At 37.6% G+C, this 23,071-nt stretch overlaps 1 protein-coding gene and 1 long non-coding RNA gene across 3 annotated transcripts in view; one reads left to right on the forward strand and one right to left on the reverse strand.

Moving 5' to 3' along the window:
* The window catches only part of dock1 (dedicator of cytokinesis 1), a 304,321-nt gene that overhangs the window by 229,579 nt on the left and 51,671 nt on the right, over window positions 1-23,071 (forward strand). For both annotated transcript variants that reach the window (XM_058793231.1, XM_058793232.1), the window contains exons 30-37: window positions 1,532-1,610; window positions 4,541-4,641; window positions 9,680-9,738; window positions 11,262-11,410; window positions 13,519-13,604; window positions 14,766-14,922; window positions 15,533-15,573; window positions 17,779-17,869. In XM_058793231.1, coding sequence (XP_058649214.1) covers window positions 1,532-1,610; window positions 4,541-4,641; window positions 9,680-9,738; window positions 11,262-11,410; window positions 13,519-13,604; window positions 14,766-14,922; window positions 15,533-15,573; window positions 17,779-17,869 — 763 coding nt within the window. The remainder of the gene's footprint in view (window positions 1-1,531; window positions 1,611-4,540; window positions 4,642-9,679; window positions 9,739-11,261; window positions 11,411-13,518; window positions 13,605-14,765; window positions 14,923-15,532; window positions 15,574-17,778; window positions 17,870-23,071) is intronic.
* On the reverse strand, window positions 6,459-9,708 carry LOC131550817 (uncharacterized). Its single transcript, XR_009273630.1, has 3 exons — window positions 9,639-9,708; window positions 9,403-9,536; window positions 6,459-8,271 (listed from the first exon to the last, which is right to left on the reverse strand). It is a non-coding gene; the product is annotated as an uncharacterized LOC131550817 (long non-coding RNA).

Here is a 23,071-nt window from a genome sequence, read left to right on the forward strand (position 1 = left end):
AAAGGTTCTTTATGGAACCAGTTAGTCAAAAAGGTTCTTCCATGACATCGTGAAGCACCTTTTTTTTTTTAAGAGTGTAGCAGAACAGCTGAACATGAAATAAAAATGAATTTCCTAATACACATTCCTTGTCATGTAGGTGTTCATTAAAACAAATTAATGCATTTATTTATTTAACATATAGCCTTTCATCATATATATTTTAATTGCTCTTCCTCTGAAATTACTTTCCTTTTCAGTTCACATCATCTTGGACAGTAATAATGTTAACTGGCTATAATGTAAATAATATGTTCATATTTATTTTAATTTAAAAGAAAAATGTTCAAAAAAATGTTTGTTTTTATGTTTTTGTTTTCTTTTAACCTTTCAGCAAATTGTACTTGCTCTGCCTCAAAAATTACTTTAGTTTTTAATGTCCATCATCTTGGACAGTAGTGATGTTAAATTGGCTGTAATATAAATAATCTATTTATATTGGATTTGATTTTGTAGTGTATTGCAGTGTATATAGGATTTTATTTATTGATTTTTAAACTATTTAATTTTTGAATATATGTTCCTGGTCCTATGCATGCAATTTAAATCAAATGCATTTATTTATTTACTTACTACTTTATTACTTTTATTACTTATAAACTTTTACTTGCCTCTGGATTTTTCAGTTGATGTTGTCTTGCATAATAATAATGTTCATTCTCTGTAATGTAAATAATCTGTTAAATAAGCTTTTATTGAAAATCCCCAACCCTGAATAATTGAATCAAAAACTCTCACATATCAATAGAAAATGTTTCATTGCTATATATTGTTGCCGGCAAAAGCTTTTAATACAAAACGAGCTGTTTTTTTTTTAAAGTCAGCATGTATTTCTTGCTTTATTTCCGTCTTGTGTGTCTTGAGACTGCTGCGTTCTGTTGGGAAATGGTAGGAAAAGGTCTACATTACATAAATTTACAGACCAGTGAGTGAACACGACTGCTACTCAAATGATGTCACATTACAGATGTGAAATGATCTGGACGTTCAGCGCTTTGAGTCTGTGGATCTCGGTTTGATTGCAGACATTTTGCAGTGATTTGAGTCTCTGTTCTGTCCTTCTCCTTTCACTCTTTCTCCTTTTCTTCAGCGGTGACGCAGTTAGAGAAGTGTATAAAGATTTCTTGTTCTCTCTCATAGTTCATTAGTGACGGCCTTTATTGAATTAAGTGGATAGAGTGTCTTTAAGTCTCTCTAATATCCTCCTAATGTGGTCTCAGTGTGGCGGAGTTAAAGACCTGTGATTAAATTTATCATCTGTAGTTTATGTGCTTTGTCGCTGCACGCTGAACGTGGCTGTAGTTCTGTGTCAGGAATGACATTATTCTGTGTTTAACTGACTGTGTTTATGATTATTTTCTACAGGCTGTGGTTAAGAACAAACACGCTCATTTAAATATGAAAATGAATGGATATAGTATGGCTGTGATGTCGTTTGCACTCGTTCTCGTTAAACAGACAGTGGCTAACATAATTTTTTCTCTGATTTCAGAGTCTTTCTGCGAGCCATCAATCAGTACGCCGCCGTACTCAGTAAGAAGTTTCTTGATCAAACCAACTTTGAGCTGCAGGTGAGACTTCAACTTCCACAAATCTTTTTATATATATATATATGTGTATGTGTATATATGTGTATGTGTATATACAGTGGGGCAAAAAAGTATTTAGTCAGCCACCAATTGTGCAAGTTCTCCCACTTAAAAAGATGAGAGAGGCCTGTAATTTTCATCATAGGTATACCTCAACTATGAGAGACAAAATGAGGGGGAAAAAAATCCAGAAAATCACACTGTAGGATTTTTAAAGAATTTATTTGCAAATTATGGTGGAAAATAAGTATTTGGTCAATAACAAAATTTCATCTCAATACTTTGTTATATACCCTTTGTTGGCAATGACAGAGGTCAGATGTTTTCTGTAAGTCTTCACACACTGTTGCTGGTATTTTGGCCCATTCCTCCATGCAGATCTCCTCTAGAGCAGTAATGTTTTGGGTCTGTCGCTGGGCAACACGGACTCCAAAGATTTTCGATGGGGTTGAGATCTGGAGACTGGCTAGGCCACTCCAGGACCTTGAAATGCTTCTTCGAAGCCACTCCTTCGTTGCCAGGCGGTGTGTTTGGGATCATTGTCATGCTGAAAGACCCAGCCACGTTTCATCTTCAATGCCTTTGCTGACGGAAGGAGGTTTTCACTCAAAATCTCACGATACATGGCCCCATTCATTCTTTCGTTTACACGGATCAGTCGTCCTGGTCCCTTTGCAGAAAAACAGCCCCAAAGCATGATGTTGTCACCCCCATGCTTCACAGTAGGTATGGTGTTCTTTGGATGCAACTCAGCATTCTTTGAGTTTTTACCAAAAAGTTCTATTTTGGTTTCATCTGACCATATGACATTCTCCCAATCCTCTTCTGGATCATCCAAATGCTCTCTAGCAAACTTCAGACGGGCCGGACATGTACTGGCTTCAGCAGGGGGACACGTCTGGCACTGCAGGATTTGAGTCCCTGGCGGCGCAGTGTGTTACTGATGGTAGCCTTTGTTACTTTGGTCCCAGCTCTCTGCAGGTCATTCACTAGGTCCCCCCTGAGGGTGAGATCTTGCGTGGAGCCCCAGTTCGAGGGAGATTATCAGTGGTCTTGTATGTCTTCCATTTTCTAATAATTGCTCCCACAGTTGATTTCTTCACACCAAGCTGCTTACCTATTGCAGATTCAGTCTTCCCAGCCTGGTGCAGGTCTACAATTTTGTTTCTGGTGTCCTTTGACAGCTCTTTGGTCTTGGCCATGGTGGAGTTTGGAGTTGGACTGTTTGAGGTTGTGGACAGGTGTCTTTTATACTGATAACGAGTTCAAACAGATGCCATTAATACAGGTAACGAGTGGAGGACAGAGGAGCCTCTTAAAGAAGAAGTTACAGGTCTGTGAGAGCCAGAAATCTTGCTTGTTTGTAGGTGACCAAATACTTATTTTACCGAGGAATTTACCAATTAATTCTTTAAAAATCCTACAATGTGATTTTCTGGATTTTTTTTTCTCATTTTGTCTCTCATAGTTGAGGTATACCTATGATGAAAATTACAGGCCTCTCTCATCTTTTTAAGTGGGAGAACTTGCACAATTGGTGGCTGACTAAATACTTTTTTGCCCCACTGTATGTATGTATGTATATATATATATGTACGTAAGGGATAATCAACGGCTAGCTGTGCATTAAACTATTTGAATGCACGACGTGGAGGCGAAGAACCAGCCGACGCGCAGCGGAGAGCCTCCGCGAAGTGCATTCAAATCGTTTAATGCACAGCTAGCCATTGATTATCCCGTTTATGCCATGGTCATTTCCCAGCATTCACATATTAAAGATGTTAATAATATTTGCGCTGCAATATTTGACCGGAACGATAAAAATGACGGTTATTTTATTTTTCTGTATTACTATTCAACTGTAACTGTATGTTATTATGGTTACCAATGTTTATTGGAAGCGCATTAATATAGAACGTGATTAAACTGACCTGGAACTACCTGTGCAGTTCAACGAATTTAATCAACACCTGCCAGCCGATCAGAATCGAGTATTCAGACAGACCATGGCATATATATAGTATATGCTTAAAAATATCAATGTGGAATGACATGAGGGCAAGTTGACGTAATCCTGGTCATGTATGTATTTATTTATTCATTCGTTCATTCATTCAACCTTGCTCAGCTTCGGAAACTACTTTCCTTTTCAGCTGAAATAACTTTGAACAGTAATAATGGATGTAATGTAAATAATCTGTTTATATTGGCTTTCATATTGTGGTATGTTGCAGTGTTTATTATAATCTGTTAAATCATTTAATTCCATTATTTGTAAATATTGGAATTACACCAGCTAAATTGAGTCAGATTTTGTGTTCAATGCAAGAAAGAATATTAGTTTGAACATTTGTAGGTGAACTGTCCATTTAATTCTTTACCTGTATAATGCATTAAGACTAGAAGTGCTAGTCCGGAAAGCAACAAAAACAAACAGATAGTCTTATTTATGAAAAGCAGGTTTTTTTTAATTGTCACTTTTGACCTTGTTGAGTTAGAGGAAGTTCCAGCAGGGATCATTAAATTTCTCTACCAGAATAACTCATGACAGGCTAATAGGCTGCAATTTCCCAGCATCTGATTTGAATATTTGAAGCTGCTCTTCTCTGAGCTTTGTGCTCGTGTTGGTTGTTGCCGTTTGGTGGTTGTTCTTATCCCGGTCCTCGTTTTACCCATGAACTCATCTGGCGATGCACACTTTGGCTTTCAAGAGGCAATGAAATAATTGTTGAGCATCAGCTCCTCAAACTGTTGCTTATACTTATTGCTCATACTTTGTTCAAATCTTTCACCCTAAGTTTTAATCTAGTCTGCATAACCCATTCCTCATTCTCTGTGTTATAAAAATGAGGGATTCCTCAAACGTTTTGATGAGCATTACTTTACTAACTGATCTCTCCTTTTTCTCTCAGCTGTGGAATAACTACTTCCACCTCGCTGTGGCGTTCCTTACCCAGGAGTCTTTGCAGCTGGAGAACTTTTCGAGTGACAAACGGGCCAAAATCTTCCAAAAGTAAGCATTTATATCACAGACACCTACCCACAATGCACTGCTGCATAGTACTATCTCATTAAAGGAATCGTTCATTCACCCTCAGGCCATCCAAGATGTAGATGAGCTTTTCTTCATCAGAACAGATTTGGAGAAATGTAGCGTTACGTTACTTGCTCACCAATGGATCCTCTGTAGTGAATGGGTGCCATCAGTATGATTGTCCAAACAGTTGATAAAAACATCACAACAATCCACAAGTAATCCACACCGCTCCAGTCCATCAATTAACATCTTGAGAAGTGAAAAGCTGCATGTTTGTAAGAAACAAATTCAACATTAAGACGTTTTAAACCATTGCATCTGGATAAAATACGAGTCCTCCATCCATGATATTGCTTTCTCCAATGGAAAATGTCATCTAATCTGAATCAGGAGGGAAATCTGCATAGATCAAGCTCTGTTTACAAGCCAAAAACAGTTCTTTCGGCTTCTCAAGACATTAACTGATGGACTGGAGGTGTGTGGATTATTGTGATGTTTTTATCAGCTGTTTGGACTCTCATTCTGACGGCACCCATTCACTGCAGAGGACACATTGCTGAGCAGGTGATATAATGCTACATTTCTCCAAATCTGTTCAGATGAAGAAACAAACTCATGTACATCTTGGATGATCTGAGGGCGAGTACATTTTAATTTTTGGGTGAACTGTTCCTTTAAGGAGGCACTGACACAAGAAGAGTCAGCAATAAAAAGTTGTAAGAAATAATGAATGCATATAAATTTCATTTGGTGGGGCAGAGAAAGGTGAAGGAAATTTGTTTTCATGAAAACATGATTTGCTGTTCAAGCCTTCGAGAACAAGAGACAGCAGTGCTGAGTGAGAGCGAGCAGTGAAGAGCCTGTTATCTGCTCCAGGAGCTTCTGTCTGTCTGCTGTCGGTGTTTGCCTGTGGCGTGAGCTCATTCTTGTAGAGACGGATCACTGTCTGTCAGGACTCTTCAGCCTCTGGAATCACACGGCCTCTCGAGCAGCTTCTTCTCAGGAACACAAAGACACTAGATCTTTCATAAACCACCCATTTTCTCAGGACATGCGGTGCTGGTGTCAGTAGCGACACCCCTGTCTTGAAGCCGTTTCTGCTTTTGAGTTGTTGGTGAATTCACAGGAATTGAATAACCATTGATCTCAGCACCAGATTTGTCTTTTTCTCAGGGGAAAAAATATGATAATTACAGTTTTTTTTCAGATAAATGTGACCTGAACAGTATTAGATCGGATGATATCAGCAATCTTTTTCATTTATCTATTTATTGGATATTTAATATTATTGAATTATTCTTATTTCCCCATCGTTTTGCAAAAACTTAAAGGGAAATTGAAAGATTTAACCCTTAAAGAATGTCTCTTAAAAAATTCTTGCCCTTTAAGAGCATGTTTGAGCGATTTGCTAAGAACATAGTGATGGATTAAAAGTTTATTTATTTAATGTTTTTAACTATTTTATCCAATTTATTTATTTATATTTAATAAAACAGCATTAAACTTTTGCAAACAATTGCTTAATTCTGCCAGTAATTTTAATTGGCCATAATAAGTAGTCATTTCTAAGTAGTCCATAACATGAAAATAATTCAACTAGATTTTAATGTCACATTCCTTAAAAAAATATATAAATAGTTGACTGAAAAATATATTTTGTGGCACGGAAATGTCAAATCTGAATATTCTAATATTCTGCACTTCCTCAAAGGAAAAATGTTCTGAGGATGAGCAGTTTATATTTTTGGGTGAACTGTTTAATTTTAATACCAAACTTGTGCAAAAATAAAAGCACGTAGAGCTCAACACACTGTCAGCTGTAATGAAGTTTAATTTGTTTACTTGCTGACAGCATTTCAACCTGATTACACTTCATGTCCTGGAACTCTACAAAACCCAAAAAATAAAGCAGCGCATGGTTGGCATTTTGAGGGCTTTCATCAGAAAAAGTGCTGATGTCTTGAGGACGCCGTCTCTCATATTTCTAAGAATCTGTTGGGCTGTTCTGTCTTTGTTCTCCGGTGCTGTTTGCCCCCCGTCGGGCCTCTTTCAGAGCCGTAGCCTCAGCTTTCATCAGTCTGTTCTCTCTGTGTTCTGCTGGAGGTGTCATGCTGACCTGAGAGAGGCTGCTATTGCTGCTGCTGCTGACTCTTCACTCTCTTGCTTTTTTCTCCTCATTCTGTCTCTCAGAGCCCAAACTTCACTGGCATCACAGTAAAGGAGCATCAAGCCCAAGCTTTCACCCGTTCACTACAGACTCTGAAATACACTGTTCTCTTACTGGAGAGCCTGTGAGCTGTGCCTTGATGAAACGCAGCAGCAGATGCTTGATGCTGCGGGTTTGCCAGAACAATGTAGCGCGTTCTGGATGTTGCTCTGTGGTTGTTAGGATGTTCTAGGGATGACTAGGGATTTTTGTTGAGCATTGCTGTGCAGTTGCTAGGCTGTTCTAAGTAAGTTTAGGTTGTTGCTGTGTGGCTTTTAAGGTGTTATGAGTGGGTTTAGAATGTTGCTATGTGGGACTAAAGAGATTGCTATTGCTGTGCAGTTGCTAGGGTGTTGTAAAAAGTTCAGGTTGTCGCTGTGTGTTTGTTAGGGTGTTCTGAATAAGTTTAGGTTTTTGCTGTGTGGTTGTTAGGGTGTTCTAAATATGTTTATGTTGTTGCTATGCAGTTGCTAGACTGTTCTAAATATGTTTAGGTTGTTGCTATGCAGTTGCTAGGGTGTTCTAAGTGGGTTTAGAATGTTGCTATGCAGGACAAAAGAGATCGGTATTGCTATGCAGCTGCTAGGGTGTTCTAAATAAGTTTAGGTTGTTGCTATGTGGTTGCTAGGGTAAGTGACTGTAGGGTGTTGCTTCATAGTCAATAGGTTCTTCTTGGAGTGCTTGCTTGGTATTTCGATTGGTTGCCAGACTGTTGCTATGCAGACTCTGAGGTGTTCTCTGAGTGTTTTTAGTGTGTTGCTAAGTGGTAACTGGCCTCATTTAAACAAACCCAACCCTCGAGTCTGTCTGATAGTGTGATCTTTATTTATGACTTGTGTTTTGCTCAGTATGAGCAGGAGAAAAGCAGGTGGGTTTAGAATGTTGCTATGTAGGACTAAAGAGATTGGTGTTGCTATGCATTTGCTAGGATGTTCTAAATAAATTTAGGTTGTTGCTATGTGGTTGCTAGGCTAAGTGGCTGTAGGGTGTTGCTTCATAGTCAATAGCTTCATCTTGGAGTGCTTGCTTGGTATTTCGATTGGTTGCCAAGGTGTTGCTATGCAGTCTCTGAGGTGTTCTGAGTGTTTTTAGTGTGTTGCTATGTGGTTGCTAAGTGGTCACTGAACTAAACAAACCCCCCTTGAGTCTGTCTGATATTCTGATCTGTAGACATGACTTGTGTTTTGCTCAGTATGAGCAGGAGAAGAGCAAACGGCACTAATAGAAGAGGAGCTAGTGTCCCTTGCACTCCTTCATCTGTCGCTGGATTCCGTTCGCATCTCATTCAGCGAGCATCCCGTGGGCTGACAGGTGTGAGTGTTAACAGACTCTGCTTCCTCTTCTGTACGAGTGCGAGGACACGCTGTCTGTCTGCCCCTCTCGCTCTGTCACCGCGGACACTAGAGACACAAATTATAAAGCAGCGCTTAGCGGGAAACAGACAGAGCCGTGGAGAGAGGGGGGAGGTGAGGGAGGAGGGCTACAGGAAGTCAGGAGGAGGTGAAGTGATTAAGAGAGCGGGTCAGTAGAGTCAGCATGTGAATGGAGAGATCAGATGGGGAAGATGAAGTGTCTGAGAGGAGTATGAGCAGAAACATTCTGCAGCTGAGACGCATGCTATTACTAGCATAGTAATAGCTAAATAATAATAGTAATAATAAGCTAAAAACTGAAAAAAACATATATATATATATACTGTAAAAATGAAGATTTTTAAAAGAAGTTTCTTATACTCACCCAGACTACATTTATTTGATGATAAATAAAGTAATAATGTGAAATATTATTCATTTATTCCTGTGATGCAAAGCTGAATTTTCAGCATCATTACTCCAGTCTTCAGTATCACATGATCCTTCAGAAATCATTCTAATATGCTGATTTGCTGCTTAAGACACATTTCTGATTATCAGTGTTAAAAAACAATGCTGTTTCATATTTATGTGGAAACCATGCTATTTATTTATTTATTTATTTTTCTAGATCCTTTGATAAATATAAAGGTCAAAAGAACAGCATTTATTTGAAATAGAATATGTTGTATGTTATTACTGCCACTTTTGATAAATTTAATAAATTCTCGCTGAATAAAAATATGAATTTCTTTTAAAAAATGGAAACTGTTGACATGTTTACCAGAATAACAACACGTCTTTGTATTGCTAAAATAACGCCCTGGTCAGGCTCGAGATGAGTCATGTGATGTGCTTTAGCATGCTAGCATGCATCTGATCTGCATCATCTCTGTCACAAAAAAACGATTAAACGTCAGCAACGAGGGTCAAACCGAAGGAATGAAGAGGGAGTTGTGAGAGGCTTTACTGTGTGTTAACTGAGCTCCGACGCGCCTCGTCCTTGTCATCATAAATTACCACTGGATGAGAGCGTATTGACAAAGCAATCAATGGTGGCTCAGAATTCAGCCGAGGGCCACAGGCATCCCAAAATGTCAGCGTGTGATGACAGCGCTAATGAATGGATGCCGGGCCCACGGAGGTAAAGCATAAGGGATCTGTCGTCATGCTGCTTACTTCACACTTTGAACGAGAGCATCGGTTTGGGACGCGTCTGCGCTCTCATCTTCTGTCCATTTCCTAAACGCGTTTGACGTTGATTCTGAACAGCTTCTGCTCCTCTTTCTGAATCGCAGATCATCCGTTCGCTCCTGTTAGAACAGTATTGTGAGAGAGGTTAGCAAACCGTAAATGCTTAAATAAATTGAAATATTCTGTCAGATATTTTGTGGCCTTTGAGCGTGACTTCATACCTCTGGTCTTTTTCTTATATCTTCATGTTTCTCTTTTACAGGTATCAAGACATGAGGCGACAGATTGGCTTTGAGATCCGAGACATGTGGTACAACCTGGGTGAGCCGACCTATAAGAGATCATTATTAAAAAACAGACTTCATTTATTATTGCATTTCTTAAATACTTCATTCTGGTTTATCATAATCTGCTTGTTTTTGTATAATGTTCTATAATGTCTAGGTTTTGTATAGTTATTGCATAGCAGCTCAGTGAATTAACTGCAAATCACTCTATATTTTCACATGATTTTCAACTCAAAATCACTATTTCATGTCCATCTGTGTGCTTAATAAAGAGCCTTTTGTTAGTAGGAGTGCAAATTAAAGATCTAGTGAAGCCGAAATAAAAGTTTTGTGGTGTTTAGGCCATGTTTGATATCTTTCAGCTATGCTATATACTTAGGTAGTGTTTACAAAATCAACAGTTTTGGGTTGATGAGAGTTTTAAACATTTATAAAAGTCTCTTCTGCTCAGCAAGGCTGCAGTAAAATTGTGAAGTAATATTACTATTTAAATCAACTGTTTTCTGTTTGAATATATTTTAAAATGTAATTTATTCCTGTGATGCAAAGCTGAGTTTTCAGCATCATTACTCCAGTCTTCAGTGTCACACAAGCATTTCTTCTCATTGTTATTTTTATTAGTGTTACAAACAGTTTGAAGATATTTTGATGCATAGAACATTTCTTTGAAAGAAAAATCTTCTGTAATATTATAAATGTCTTTACCGTCACTTTTGGTCAGTTGAATGCATCCTTGCTGAATAAAAGCATTAAGTTCATTAAAAAAAAAAAAATAATAATAATAAATCAAAATGCTTTTAAAATATGTAGCTTTTCTATGAGATGCAACCTCCATGTGTCCTGAAAAACCACAGCATCTTTAAAAGGTTCCGTGGCTTTCACGTACCATAATTCACAAACTTCTGAATTGTTTATTTTTTTAAGGCTTGCGTCTGGCACATTTGCATTGCTTACAGTTTTAGCACTGAATCAGGCGGGTTATTTTTCCACTGAGACACCTCATGGTTATTTAGAGTCGTGCAAACGGAAATGCTCTGAAAGTGAAGGTGCTAATTAGTGGCAGGACAGCTGAGGAAGTACCGCTGTGAAAGTATTTTTGGCTCCCACGTTCCTCTCTGAAGGAATTTTTGCCACCTCACGCTAGACGTGTTGTGCAGCCGCCTTTGGTTGTTCATTAGCTGGCGGCGTTTGATAGCAGGTTTAGTCACAGGCACCAGAGATTCAGGGATGTTGGGTTGTATTCAGCGCTGTGATTGCGCCAAACTCAGAAGATTAGCGGAGCGCAGATGAAAGTCTGTCTTTTGAGAGCTTTGGAAATCGTGCCTCTGAAATAGAAGTTGTACACAGCTCACCAAAATACATAAAAGTTGTTGCTAGACACAAATAGGCACTGCGAGGAAGTAGCAGAGATTTGATATTCCCTGTGCTGTTGCACCTGCCGGCAAAAATATCACAAACAGATCCTGTGTGTACGGCATAAAACATACAGAAACGATCTTAAACAAATAAACTGAAGTATTCAGGCATGCTAACTGGTTGGTTCTCCACATCCTGCAGGTCCACACAAAATCAAGTTTATCCCTGAGATGGTGGGTCCGATTCTGGAGATGACGCTGGTTCCTGAGATCGAGCTGCGTAAAGCCACCATTCCCATCTTCTTTGACATGATGCAGTGCGAGTTTCACTTCAGACGCTGCTTCCAGACGGTCAGTTTTCACAGACAGTGTGATTTCTGTGATAAATGCACCCTCCTTTGCATACTTGTACTGCATAATAATAGTACAGTTCATGGGAAAGAGCACTACCGTTCAAAAGTTTGGGCTCAGTAAGATTTTTTTTTTAAATATTGTGCTCTTGTGCAAAGAAAAGCTGCATTTATTTGATCAAAATATTATTCCAATTTTAAATAACTGGTTTCTATGTGAATATATATATGAAAATGCAATTTATTTCTTGTGATGTAAAGCTGAATTTTCAGCATCATTACTCAAGTCTTCAGTGTCCTTCAGAAATCAGTCCGATATGCTGTTTAAGAAACATTTCTTTCTTATTACAGTTAAGCACAGTTTAGCTGGTTATTTATTTCCTCCTTTTGCGGAAACAGTAATACTTTTTTTTTTTTTGATGAATAGAAATATTACATTTGAAGTAGAAATCTTTTGTACCATTATGAATATCTTTACTTTAATTTTTAACAGTTTAATGCATCATTGCTGAATAAAAGTATTAATTTCTTTAAAAAATAAATAGTAAAATTACTGACCACAATAAATGATACAGGGTTCATTGGTAGTGCATTTACAGTAATTTGTAGTAGTGTCATGATACCAACATTTCAGTAGTAAATGCTAAATACAAAAAAAAAATCATGACTTTATTAGCACAGCAAAAACTATTATGCAACAGAACATATTAAAATGTTATTTTTAAATATTAAAATGCTAACAATTTAAACTGAACATGTAGTCATTATTCAAGTAAACAGACAATCACAGCGCTCTTCATAGAGCATGTGTGCAAATGCGCATATAAGCATTCAAGCATCATAACATACTGTAGTTCAAGATCTGCCAGTTCTGTTCTTGCATACTATCTAGTGTACAAATTACGATGCAGCCTGCGTTCCACACCCCACAGAGATGTTCATCTACCTCAAAGATCACTGCTGGAAGGTTATGGATTCACTGCTTCCTCTGACATGCTTTGCTTTTATGATAATCTACATATTTGAGAGTGTCTTTGGACTGATAATGCTGCAGTACAGCAAACGGCAGCTTGAGTTTGATCTGAAATCTCCCACAGGTTCAGCAAGTATTTGACACCCTGCGTGTTCAGACCTGCCTGTCCCATGGGACGCACTAGTACACCATTAATATGAGAAGCGTATTGAACATTAATGCAAGTAGTGACACAGAATACCAGTCACATCCGTTCAGAGATTCTGATGTGGACTTGAGTCTGTCATCAGGGTTCTTGAGTCTATATGAAAAGGAAATCGCTGTTCTGACTGGTTGATTGGGAAAACTGGCAGACAGGCGTCCCGTGTGTACAAAACCGTCCATTTCTCTCTCATGCTTTGTTGTTGTTCATTGCATGTTGACCTAACTCTTGACTCTTAAAAATAAAGTATATATATAACTAGCACATTTACTATAGACATCTGCTTTTCATGTTTGTATTTGTATCAGTAATAAAATAATTTGTAATGTTAATTTCACTGTATTGAGATTGTATCAAATACAATCCAGTCTAAACCGTGGAAGTGAAGCACTATTAATGATGTCTACAGTTAATGGGGTTTTTATAGCAGTTTTATTGTCCACCAGGCAACAGTTGCATCAAAGTTTATGAAGTTAGGGAATTTTAATTAGTAAAATTGATGCAAATAACGACACCTACAGTAGGTCTGTGAGTTATCTAACATGTGAGGAGGACAGAAATCATAATGTCTGTGTGTGTGTGTGTGTGTGTGTGTTTGCATTGTCCCTTCATCTATGCTGTATAGTCATCTCGATTTATTCTATAGCAGCAGGAAGAGCAGCATCTGAAAGAAAATCCCTCAGACAGCTGTCTGTGTTTGTGTGTGTGTGTTTGTGTGTGTGCGTGCCCCTCTGATGAAGCGCAGTGATGGTAATGAGCAGATAAAGTTGAGCTCACAGTCGGTGTGACTGATAACGGCTGATTACTCTCTGACACAGCGCAAGAGAGCGAGAAAATGCAGGAGGAGGAGAGAGAGGAGGGCTGGGAGGAATAACGCTAATGAAATGAAAAATTAGCCACACTCGTTATTTACGGCCGCTGTGTTTAATTGCAGTTTGAGAACGAGATCATCACCAAGCTGGATCACGAGGTGGAAGGCGGTCGAGGAGACGAACAGTACAAAATCCTCTTCCAGAAGATGTGAGCGACGATCACACTCACACACACACACACACGCACACATGTTTGTTTTTGTGAAAAGTGGGGACATCCCATAGGCGTAATGGTTTTTATACTGTATAAACTGTATGTGCTATTGCCCTACACCAACCCTACACCTAACCCTACCCCTCACAGGAAACTTTGTGCTATTTCATACACTCCATTCTGTGTGATTTATAAGCGTTTTGAAAAGTGGAGACATGGGGTGATGTCCTGAAAAGTCACCTTCTCCTTGTAATACCTGTCATACCCTTGTCATGCACACACGCACCCGCACACACACTGATAGTGATATTGATATAATTTCTATGATGCTGCATGAGCAGAACAGGTTTGTGTCTTTAAAGACCCCCCCCCCCCAAAAAAAATCAAATGAACCCTAATTAATTTGGATGTTTCTATATTAAATATTTATATTCAAGTTAATTTATTTATTTATATAATTTATTTTTTTCTTGATTTTAAGAATTTATATATATTTCAGCTATTAGCCAAGGAAACATTTAAAATTTTTGTTTAGTTTAACTTAAGTACTAAAATAACTTAAACTAAAAAATAATAATAATAACTATAGAGACATATTATATATAAAAAATACAATAAACTGCATAAAATTATATATAAAATATATATGTATTATACATAAAACTAATAAAATCACAACAAAATTACAAAACAGAAAATATAAAATGAAATCTAAATATTAAGACCACAATAGCATATCTGTTCATCTAAAATAACACTGGTATTTCATTTCATTAAATATTCATATGAAATGTTTAAAATTAAATGCATTTTCGTTGCATATAAAATGTTCTTAAACTTGTTGTGCTTAAAGAAAATTAATGTCTATTTTCATTGACAGTAAATCTTTCAGTGCAATATAACTTACTCTGCTCCTCAAATGATTGTTTTTCTTATGTATCAATGGCACATGCACAACTCATCAGTGCATTTTACTTAGAAATGCACTGTTATGCTAATTAATGTTGACTTTCATAAGGAGTTTAGGGATATATAAATTGAGCATGAAATCAAAATTGCTTTCATGTTGACTCTACATACATTGCATATGCTGTTGCATGTCTACAGTTTATGACGTTGTGTCTTCCAGTGTTAATGTATATATGTCTGTGATAGTCTGTTGGAGCACTGCAGGAAGCACAAGTATCTGGCTAAGTCGGGCGAAACCTTTGTAACTCTGGTGGTCCGTCTGTTGGAGAGACTTCTGGACTACAGGACCATCATGCACGACGAGAACAAGGAGAACCGCATGAGCTGCACAGTTAACGTGCTGGTGAGGAGAACATTCCGTTTCTCGACGGAGCATCAATGCAGCAAACCCTCGTTTTACAATGTGTCTGCACTCATGTAAATGCATCTATTTCGTGACGGAGAGCGCTGTAACTGGAGTGTGTAGGCGTCCTGATGGCGTGGAGTAATTGCATCAGCTCCTTTGTAACTTTATAATTGGCTCAAACTCTTTGTACATGCCCACGAGCATTAATGTTACGGCTTTCTTCAAATGTAGCATCAATGAAGAACTTGAGTCTGAAAAAAAATGATCTCTCGCTGAAACAATGCTATTAACTCCATGTCCGAAGGCTTCATTATGTGATTGTCTGCACACTCACACATGTAGTTCACCAGTCTTACTAGTGAACTGAACATTTATTTATTAGCAGGGTGTACTGAGACACGAATGCACATTAAATCTGAATCCTCATGTGTTAAACATGACTCTTATATGGTCTCGTTGGTCGGTGTAGAAATCAACACCACGAGTGCACAAGGATTCTTCTAGAGCCCATTATCTCTGAAACACAGATTTGTAGGTCTTTGTGAACTGAGGTCAGGATGTGTTTAGTATGAATAAGTGACCTTGTATGTGCCTCTTTCCCTTGCAGAATTTCTATAAGGAGATTGAGAGAGAAGAGATGTATATCAGGTGAGCGGCCTTGTGTGTGTGTCTGGAAGAACATGGACAAATGAAAGAAGAAAAGACTAAAAAATCTAACCAATGAGAATTCCAGATGCAGGTCAAGTCATGCTTATGGAAGGAAGGAAAGATAAAGACTGCAACTATTCAAAAGATTTTTTGAAAGAAAACTATGCTTTAGTTTGGCAAGGACAAATAAATTGAGCCAAAGTGACAGAAAAGATATTTATTTTATATATATATATATATATATTTCAGATACTGTAAGTGCTGCTCTTTAGCATTTTCTTCATTTATTTTAGCTTGTACTAAAATAACTAAAACTAAAAACTTTATTTAAAAAAAGACAAAAATACAACATGATTACTAAAACTATATCTAAAATTAAAATGAAAACAAAAATGTAAAATATTTAAAGTTATTAATAACTATAATAAAATCGTTACTTAGTATCTCAGAGATACTAAGATAACACTGGCATATATACATGTAATGCATATACATACAGGTGCATCTCAATAAATTAGAATGTTGTGGAAAAGTTCATTTATTTCAGTAATTCAACTCAAACTGTGAAACTCGTGTATTAAATAAATTCAATGTACAACAAATTCAATGCACATCTCAACAATTTAGAATATGGTGACATGCCAATCAGCTAATCAACTCAAAACACCTGCAAAGGTTTCCTGACCTTCAAAATGGTCTCTCAGTTTGGTTCACTAGGCTACACAATCATGGGGAAGACTGCTGATCTGACAGTTGTCCAGAAGACAATCATTGACACCCTTCACAAGGAGGGTAAGCCACAAACATTCATTGCCAAAGAAGCTGGCTGTTCACAGAGTGCTGTATCCAAGCATGTTAACAGAAAGTTGAGTGGAAGGAAAAAGTGTGGAACAAAAAGATGCACAACCAACCGAGAGAACCGCAGCCTTATGAGGATTGTCAAGCAAAATCGATTCAAGAATTTGGGTGAACTTCACAAGGAATGGACTGAGGCTGGGGTCAAGGCATCAAGAGCCACCACACACAGACGTGTCGAGGAATTTGGCTACAGTTGTCGTATTCCTTCCTTCTGCTGACCAGCTTTTTAAAGATGCTGATTTCATTTTCCAGCAGGACTTAGCACCTGCCCACACTGCCAAAAGCACCAGAAGTTGGTTAAATGACCATGGTGTTGGTGTGCTTGACTGGCCAGCAAACTCACCAGACCTGAACCCCACAGAGAATCAATGAGAAACAAGAGACCAAAAAATGCAGATGAGCTGAAGGCCACTGTCAAAGAAACCTGGGCTTCCATACCACCTCAGCAGTGCCACACACTGATCACCTTCATGCCACGCTGAATTGAGGCAGTAATTAAAGCAAAAGGAGCCCCTACCAAGCATTGAGTACATATACAGTAAATGAACATACTTTCCAGAAGGCCAACAATTCTTATGAAGTATTCTAATTTGTTGAGATAGTGAATTGGTGGGTTTTTGTTAAATGTGAGCCAAAATCATCACAATTAAAAGAACCAAAGACTTAAACTACTTCAGTCTGTGTGCACTGAATTTATTTAATACACGAGTTTCACAATTTGAGTTGAATTACTGAAATAAATGCACTTTTTCCACGACATTCTAATTTGACATGCACCTGTATAATTTTAATTTTATATATTATTTTAGTTTTACATTTTGTCTTTTAGAAAAAAAAACATTATTCTATTCAGCAAATGTATTTAGTGCATTGTTCCACTAAGTAACTAGGTGAACAGGTATTTCACATCATATTTATAATAGTGTGTATTTTACGAACACTGAAACACTAGGTGCATCCCAGTTTGCATACTTCTGCATTATTCTATGCTATTTTTTTAGTAGAAATAGTGTGTTGGATGACAAAATAAACTGATATGATTACTGCAGTAGACAGTTGAGTACTTAGTGCATAGGGCATCATTTGGGACACAGCTGATGTCTTGATAAATCAAGATAGAAATCCGTAATCTGTTTTCTATTGGAATTTTTGTCTTTAAGAATCTTAAGAATAGAGAACAAAGGTTTCTCTATCATTCCCTGTGTATGGACTCGTACAACATGCGAATGTGGAGTTAAGTTTGTAGCTGCTCTGAGCTGGTGGCCTTTGTGACTTTGTTGTTAAAGCTTTTTTTGTAATAGCATTTGTGTTCAGATTGTTAATGTCATTTTCTGTGTGTGTGTGTAGGTACCTGTATAAGCTGTGTGACCTGCATAAGGAGTGTGATAACTACACTGAGGCTGGATACACCCTACTGCTGCACGCTAAACTCCTCAAGGTAACTCCACACGTGTTTATCTGACTAGATATGCTCTTTACCTTTGAAAACGTCTCTGGATGTCTCCAGTAAACACACTACTTTGATTCATACTCTTGCCAGTAAATAAGGGTTCAGCGTACATTTGATAATGATGATCATACACTCAATCGACGGCAGGATCTACCGTAGCAGGTGTAATTTAATTGGAAATCTCGCTGTTGAAGACTCAGACAGGAATAATTCATGCGCATTTCCATTTCTGAGTGCTGAAGTTCTACAGAAGGATGTGTTTTTTGCGCTGCTTAGGTGAATAAGCATTTGCCGTTCTCGTCTGACATTTAGAAAGTCACCTCAAGTGCAGATTTGAGAACAAATCTCTGGTAGAAAGACACTTAAACTTTGCCAAAGACATGATTGCGGTTCTTACACGGCTTTAAGTATTAGAATTCATTAGCATTTAGTATAAAACTGATCAAACTTAAAGTATTAAATTTAATACCCAAGTATTACAACTTCTTTAATTAATTCATCCAGAATTACTTAACATACAGGCTCCCTTTTTGGTTTTTGTATACTTAACTGACAGTCATATTTGCATACTGAATTGCGACTGGTTTTGCTTTCTTGCATTTATTTGCATAGTGATTTGTTGCTGATCTTTTTTATATCTGTTTAAGGAAATAGTTCCCCCAAAAATGAAAATCTGCTGAAAATGCTTTCACCCTTAGGCCATCCACGATATAGAGAAGGTTGTTTCCTCATCAGAAGAGATTTGATAAAATGTAACATTCCATTACTTGCTCAGCAATGGATCCTCTGCAGTGAATGGGTGCCGTCAGAATGAGAGTCCAAACAGCTGATAAAAACATCACAGTACTCCACACCACTCCAATCCATCAATTTAATGTCATGTGAAGAGAAAAGCTGCTTGTTTTTACGAAACACATCCATCATTAAAGGGGTCATATAATGGTACATGCACTTTTACAAGTTGATTGTACTGAAATGTGTGTTAGCAGTGCCTGTACACAACCATCATAAAATGATAAAAATCCATCCAGTGTTTTTTTTTTAATCTCCTTATTTGTTTTACCCTGTCTCAAATCAAGCCGTTCGACCGTGTGACGCCACACGGTCGGACGCCCCTCCCACGATGGTTGATTGACAGCAGTGTTTCAACACAGACCCGCCCTTGCTCGTGAGCGAGCTGTCAATCATAGTCCGCGCGTCATTGTTGATATACGCTGGAGCTGTCTATGAGCAGAATGGCGTCTAAGCGATTGTGGTGTTCTGTTCTCGGGTGCAATAATGAACACAGCAGTCATTTTGATGTTCCTAAGTCCGAACCGCTGAAGACACAGTGGCTGAGTTTCGCTTTTGAAGGGAATATTCCCCACGAGCAACGTCAATGTTTTCATGTTTGCGCGAATCATTTTCACCAGACTGCTTTATAAATGAAGGTCAGTATAAAGCTGGTTTTGCTAAGAAGCTGCTCCTGAAAAAAGAATCGGTACCAACTATTCGTGTTCCTGCTGAACCTCCAGAAGAAGTGAGTGTAACGTTTAATTAACCTTTATATTAATCTTTATATTAATCTTTGCAAATTGCTAGCACGCTTCACGATGTATGTGGCTAATGTTTACATTCAGGGTACATGCATGTTTTCTATTCTGACGTTCTCAATATAATTAATAATCCCACATTTATAATGAACAAAACGTTATGGTTATTGTGTTATTACAAACTGTGTACGCAGGTATTAAAGTTAACATGATAACACTACACTAAGCTTACTTTTGTAGATGGTTTATAACGGTGTCTGTTAAGAAGTAATGTAAAAATTTAAATAAAAACAGTTATAACTGCATGAAACTTAATGGTAACACAATACCTGCAAAATACTGTTTACATCCTGCAAATGCATATGATCCAAGACTATAAATACTCTTAATTGATGTTTTCAATATTATGCCAGAATAAGTTATGTTATCTGTTACCTGTTCCGGGTCCGACTCGGTTCGAATTGATACGGTTGCACAGTATCCTCAGAGACTCCGCTGCCATTCTTCAAAATATACCCTCAACTGTTGTCAAGGCAACACTCCACGTGTGTTGTGTCAAAAACGCCCCACAGAACAGAGGGGCGGGGCGAGCAAAGCTCATTAGCATTTAAAAACACACGCACTAAAACGGTGTGCTGAAAACAGAGCTGTTTTTGAGCAGGTAAAATGAGTGTTTTCTTACAATACTAATGAGAATTTTTAATTAAAGTATATTACAAACTTTCAATTTAGACCCTAAAGAATCATATTAGCTTGTACAAAAATGGCATTATATGACCCCTTTAAGGCATTTTTTTAATAGCTAAAATAGGATTCTATAATCTATAATAACACTTCCTCCAGTGAAAAGGCCCATCCTCTGTTTTCCTCTTACATCAAAATCCACCAACATATTTTTGAACTGTTTTGGCTTGTAAACGGTGCTTGATCTGTGCTTTTTTTTTTTCTCTCCTGATTTAGTCGAGATGACTTTTTCACTGGATAAAACTATATTATGTATGTTTCTTACAAACATGCAGCTTTTCATTTCACAAGGCATTAATTGATGAACTTCAGTGGTGTGGATTGTGATGTTTTTATCAGCTGTTTGGACTCTCATTCTGACGGCACCCATTCACTGCAGAGGATCCATTGGTGAGAAAGTGATGGAATGCTACATTTCTCCAAATCTGTTCCCATGAAGAAACAAACTCTGCATCTTGGAAGGACTGAATTTTCAGCAAATTTTCATTTTTAGGTCAACTATTCCTTTAAGCATATAGTCGCTGTCAAAACTGCATTATACTGATTCTTATGCACAGCAGATAAAAAACAATAAGCATGTCATGACAAACGGAAAGCTCTGATGCACCATTTAATTTATACATTTACATGACCCAAAACCTAATCTCACCTAAAACATTAACATTTTATTATGAGGTTGCTTTGCAAGCACTACTGTGTCCTTTAGGAAACGCAAATTTGTTCTGGTGAATCTTGGGAGTTAGTCTTGATAAGTGACATTAACTGTTAGTTGAGCAAATGGATTAATATGTAGATTGGCTTGCTGTTTAATCACATCTGCGTTTGGGCTCAGCGTGTGTTCTGTAGTGAATCTCAGATTCGTTTAGGGCTTTACAGGAGTAATTCGTTGAGGGAATCGGCTGTCACAGTGAGCAAGGGAACACCACGTTCTCTCGAACCCACGCAGACTCTTTTCATAAATAGCTGCCGTCATTCTGTTTGCTCCTGCATACAATAGCAACGTTTACACACACCTTGTGTTTCACACATTATTCATGCATTTACAAACACACACACCCACACACACACCTCGGAGTCCTGTTTAAAGACAACACCAAAACCTGAACCTGTACATCTTATGTGCTCATTTGGAAGTTGGTGAAATCATTCCTGCTTTATGGGTGCCTACACTGATTTAGATTCTATTTTGTGAGCAATGTTCCCTCTAATTTTTGTTCTTCCTGAGCAAAACTTTTCTCTATTGGGTGGACATTTCGGCCACCTGAGCAAAAACATGATTTATGCCAGACCTGTACAGCACACACACACAAAAAAGTGTGTAACTTTTAACTTTAATGTGGTATTTATATTTGATTTGACCCTTGATATAACTAAATGATGCACATTTTAGGTTATCTGAGAAAACATTTTTACAGTACAATACACTGCTGTTCAAAAGTTTGGGATCAGTAAATTTTTTTTTTAAAGAAGTTTAGTAAAGACTTATGTTGTTAGAATATTAGAATGATTTCTGAAGGATCATGTGACACTGAAGAGTGGAGTAATGATGCTGAAAATTCAGCTTTGCTTTACAGGAATACATTATTTTTTAAATATATTTTAAAATATATAAAAATAGAAAACCAATATTAGAAATTGCAATAATAGAAAGAGTTCACAATATTACTGGGGGGGGGGTTCTGTATTTTGATCAAATAAATACAGCCTTGATGAGCATAAGTGACTTAAAAAAAAGGTCAATTATTTCTTAGGTTTATAATATAGGCCTAACATTATATAATATAATATCAAAACAACTGAAGCGTTTAAACTGATAGAAGAGAACAGAAAACAAACAGAAGCATTTAAACTGAGATCTGTAAGTTAAATATAAAAAAAAAAAAAGTGAACGTGAATTATTATATAACTATCTAAACATCCCTACGAAGTACAGTTTGCACAATACACGTGTTTGTGAGTTTCGTTACCGTTCTGTGCCCATCATCCGCTATTTCCAGCACTTAATCAAGCCACTCTTCTTTAATACATGAGGACGTTTTATTTCACGTCATTGCGTTTGAGTTGGCTCTCGATTTGAGCTATTTCGTCCGCAACCATTGACGTATTCGGTTTCTACAGCGACTCATTTGGCGCACATCATTCTCTTTCTATGAAACCTGTAAACCGCATTCACCGGTTCTAAATCTATAGCGGCACCAGCTCTATAGCGGTTTACCCGAGCATTGCAATTCTTTCGTTTTTACTTGAATGCAATCAAATGGCTTTCCCAACTCATTTTTGCGTGTGTGCGGCACTTTATTTCTCTGTGTGGCCGTGTGTGCGCGAGCAGCTTAGAGGGAACATTGTAAGTCTTCATTCATGCATTCAGACAAATAATGAGTTTGTGTTGGAAAACTGCTTCGTGCTATCACAAGCCAAGTTAATAAACTGTGAAATATGTTAAAGTGCCCCTATTATGGGTTATGAAAGGTTCATATTTTTGTTTTGGGAGTCCCCACCAACAGGTTGACATGCATGCAAGGTCAAAAAACACTTTCATTGTCTTATAATATGCATTTATTTTTTACATTATTTGCTTCCAAACCCCTCCTTTGAGTGACGGTAATCTGCGGTAATTGGTCTGATTGGTCTCATTTTCATTTCATCATGCCTGTAATGCCTGATAAATCAGCGTTTGCATGAGCCCAGTGCTGAGTTGTGTACAGTGTTACCGGGGAAAGCGCTATTTTTACCGCTCTAAAAGCTGCACCTATTGGCAAATAATGAATTTGCATTTTCGTTCAGACCAACTCGAAAAGACCAACAAGTGGGCTGGCAATATGCTAATGTTTCATGTTGACGTCAACATGAAACGGCCTGGGATTCGTTTTAAAAACGACTCGTTTCAATGATTGAGTCAACTCTTTCTTTTGAG

The sequence above is a fragment of the Onychostoma macrolepis genome, chromosome 12, assembly GCF_012432095.1.
Source record: "Onychostoma macrolepis isolate SWU-2019 chromosome 12, ASM1243209v1, whole genome shotgun sequence".
In the NCBI taxonomy this organism is placed as follows: Eukaryota; Metazoa; Chordata; class Actinopteri; order Cypriniformes; family Cyprinidae; genus Onychostoma; species Onychostoma macrolepis.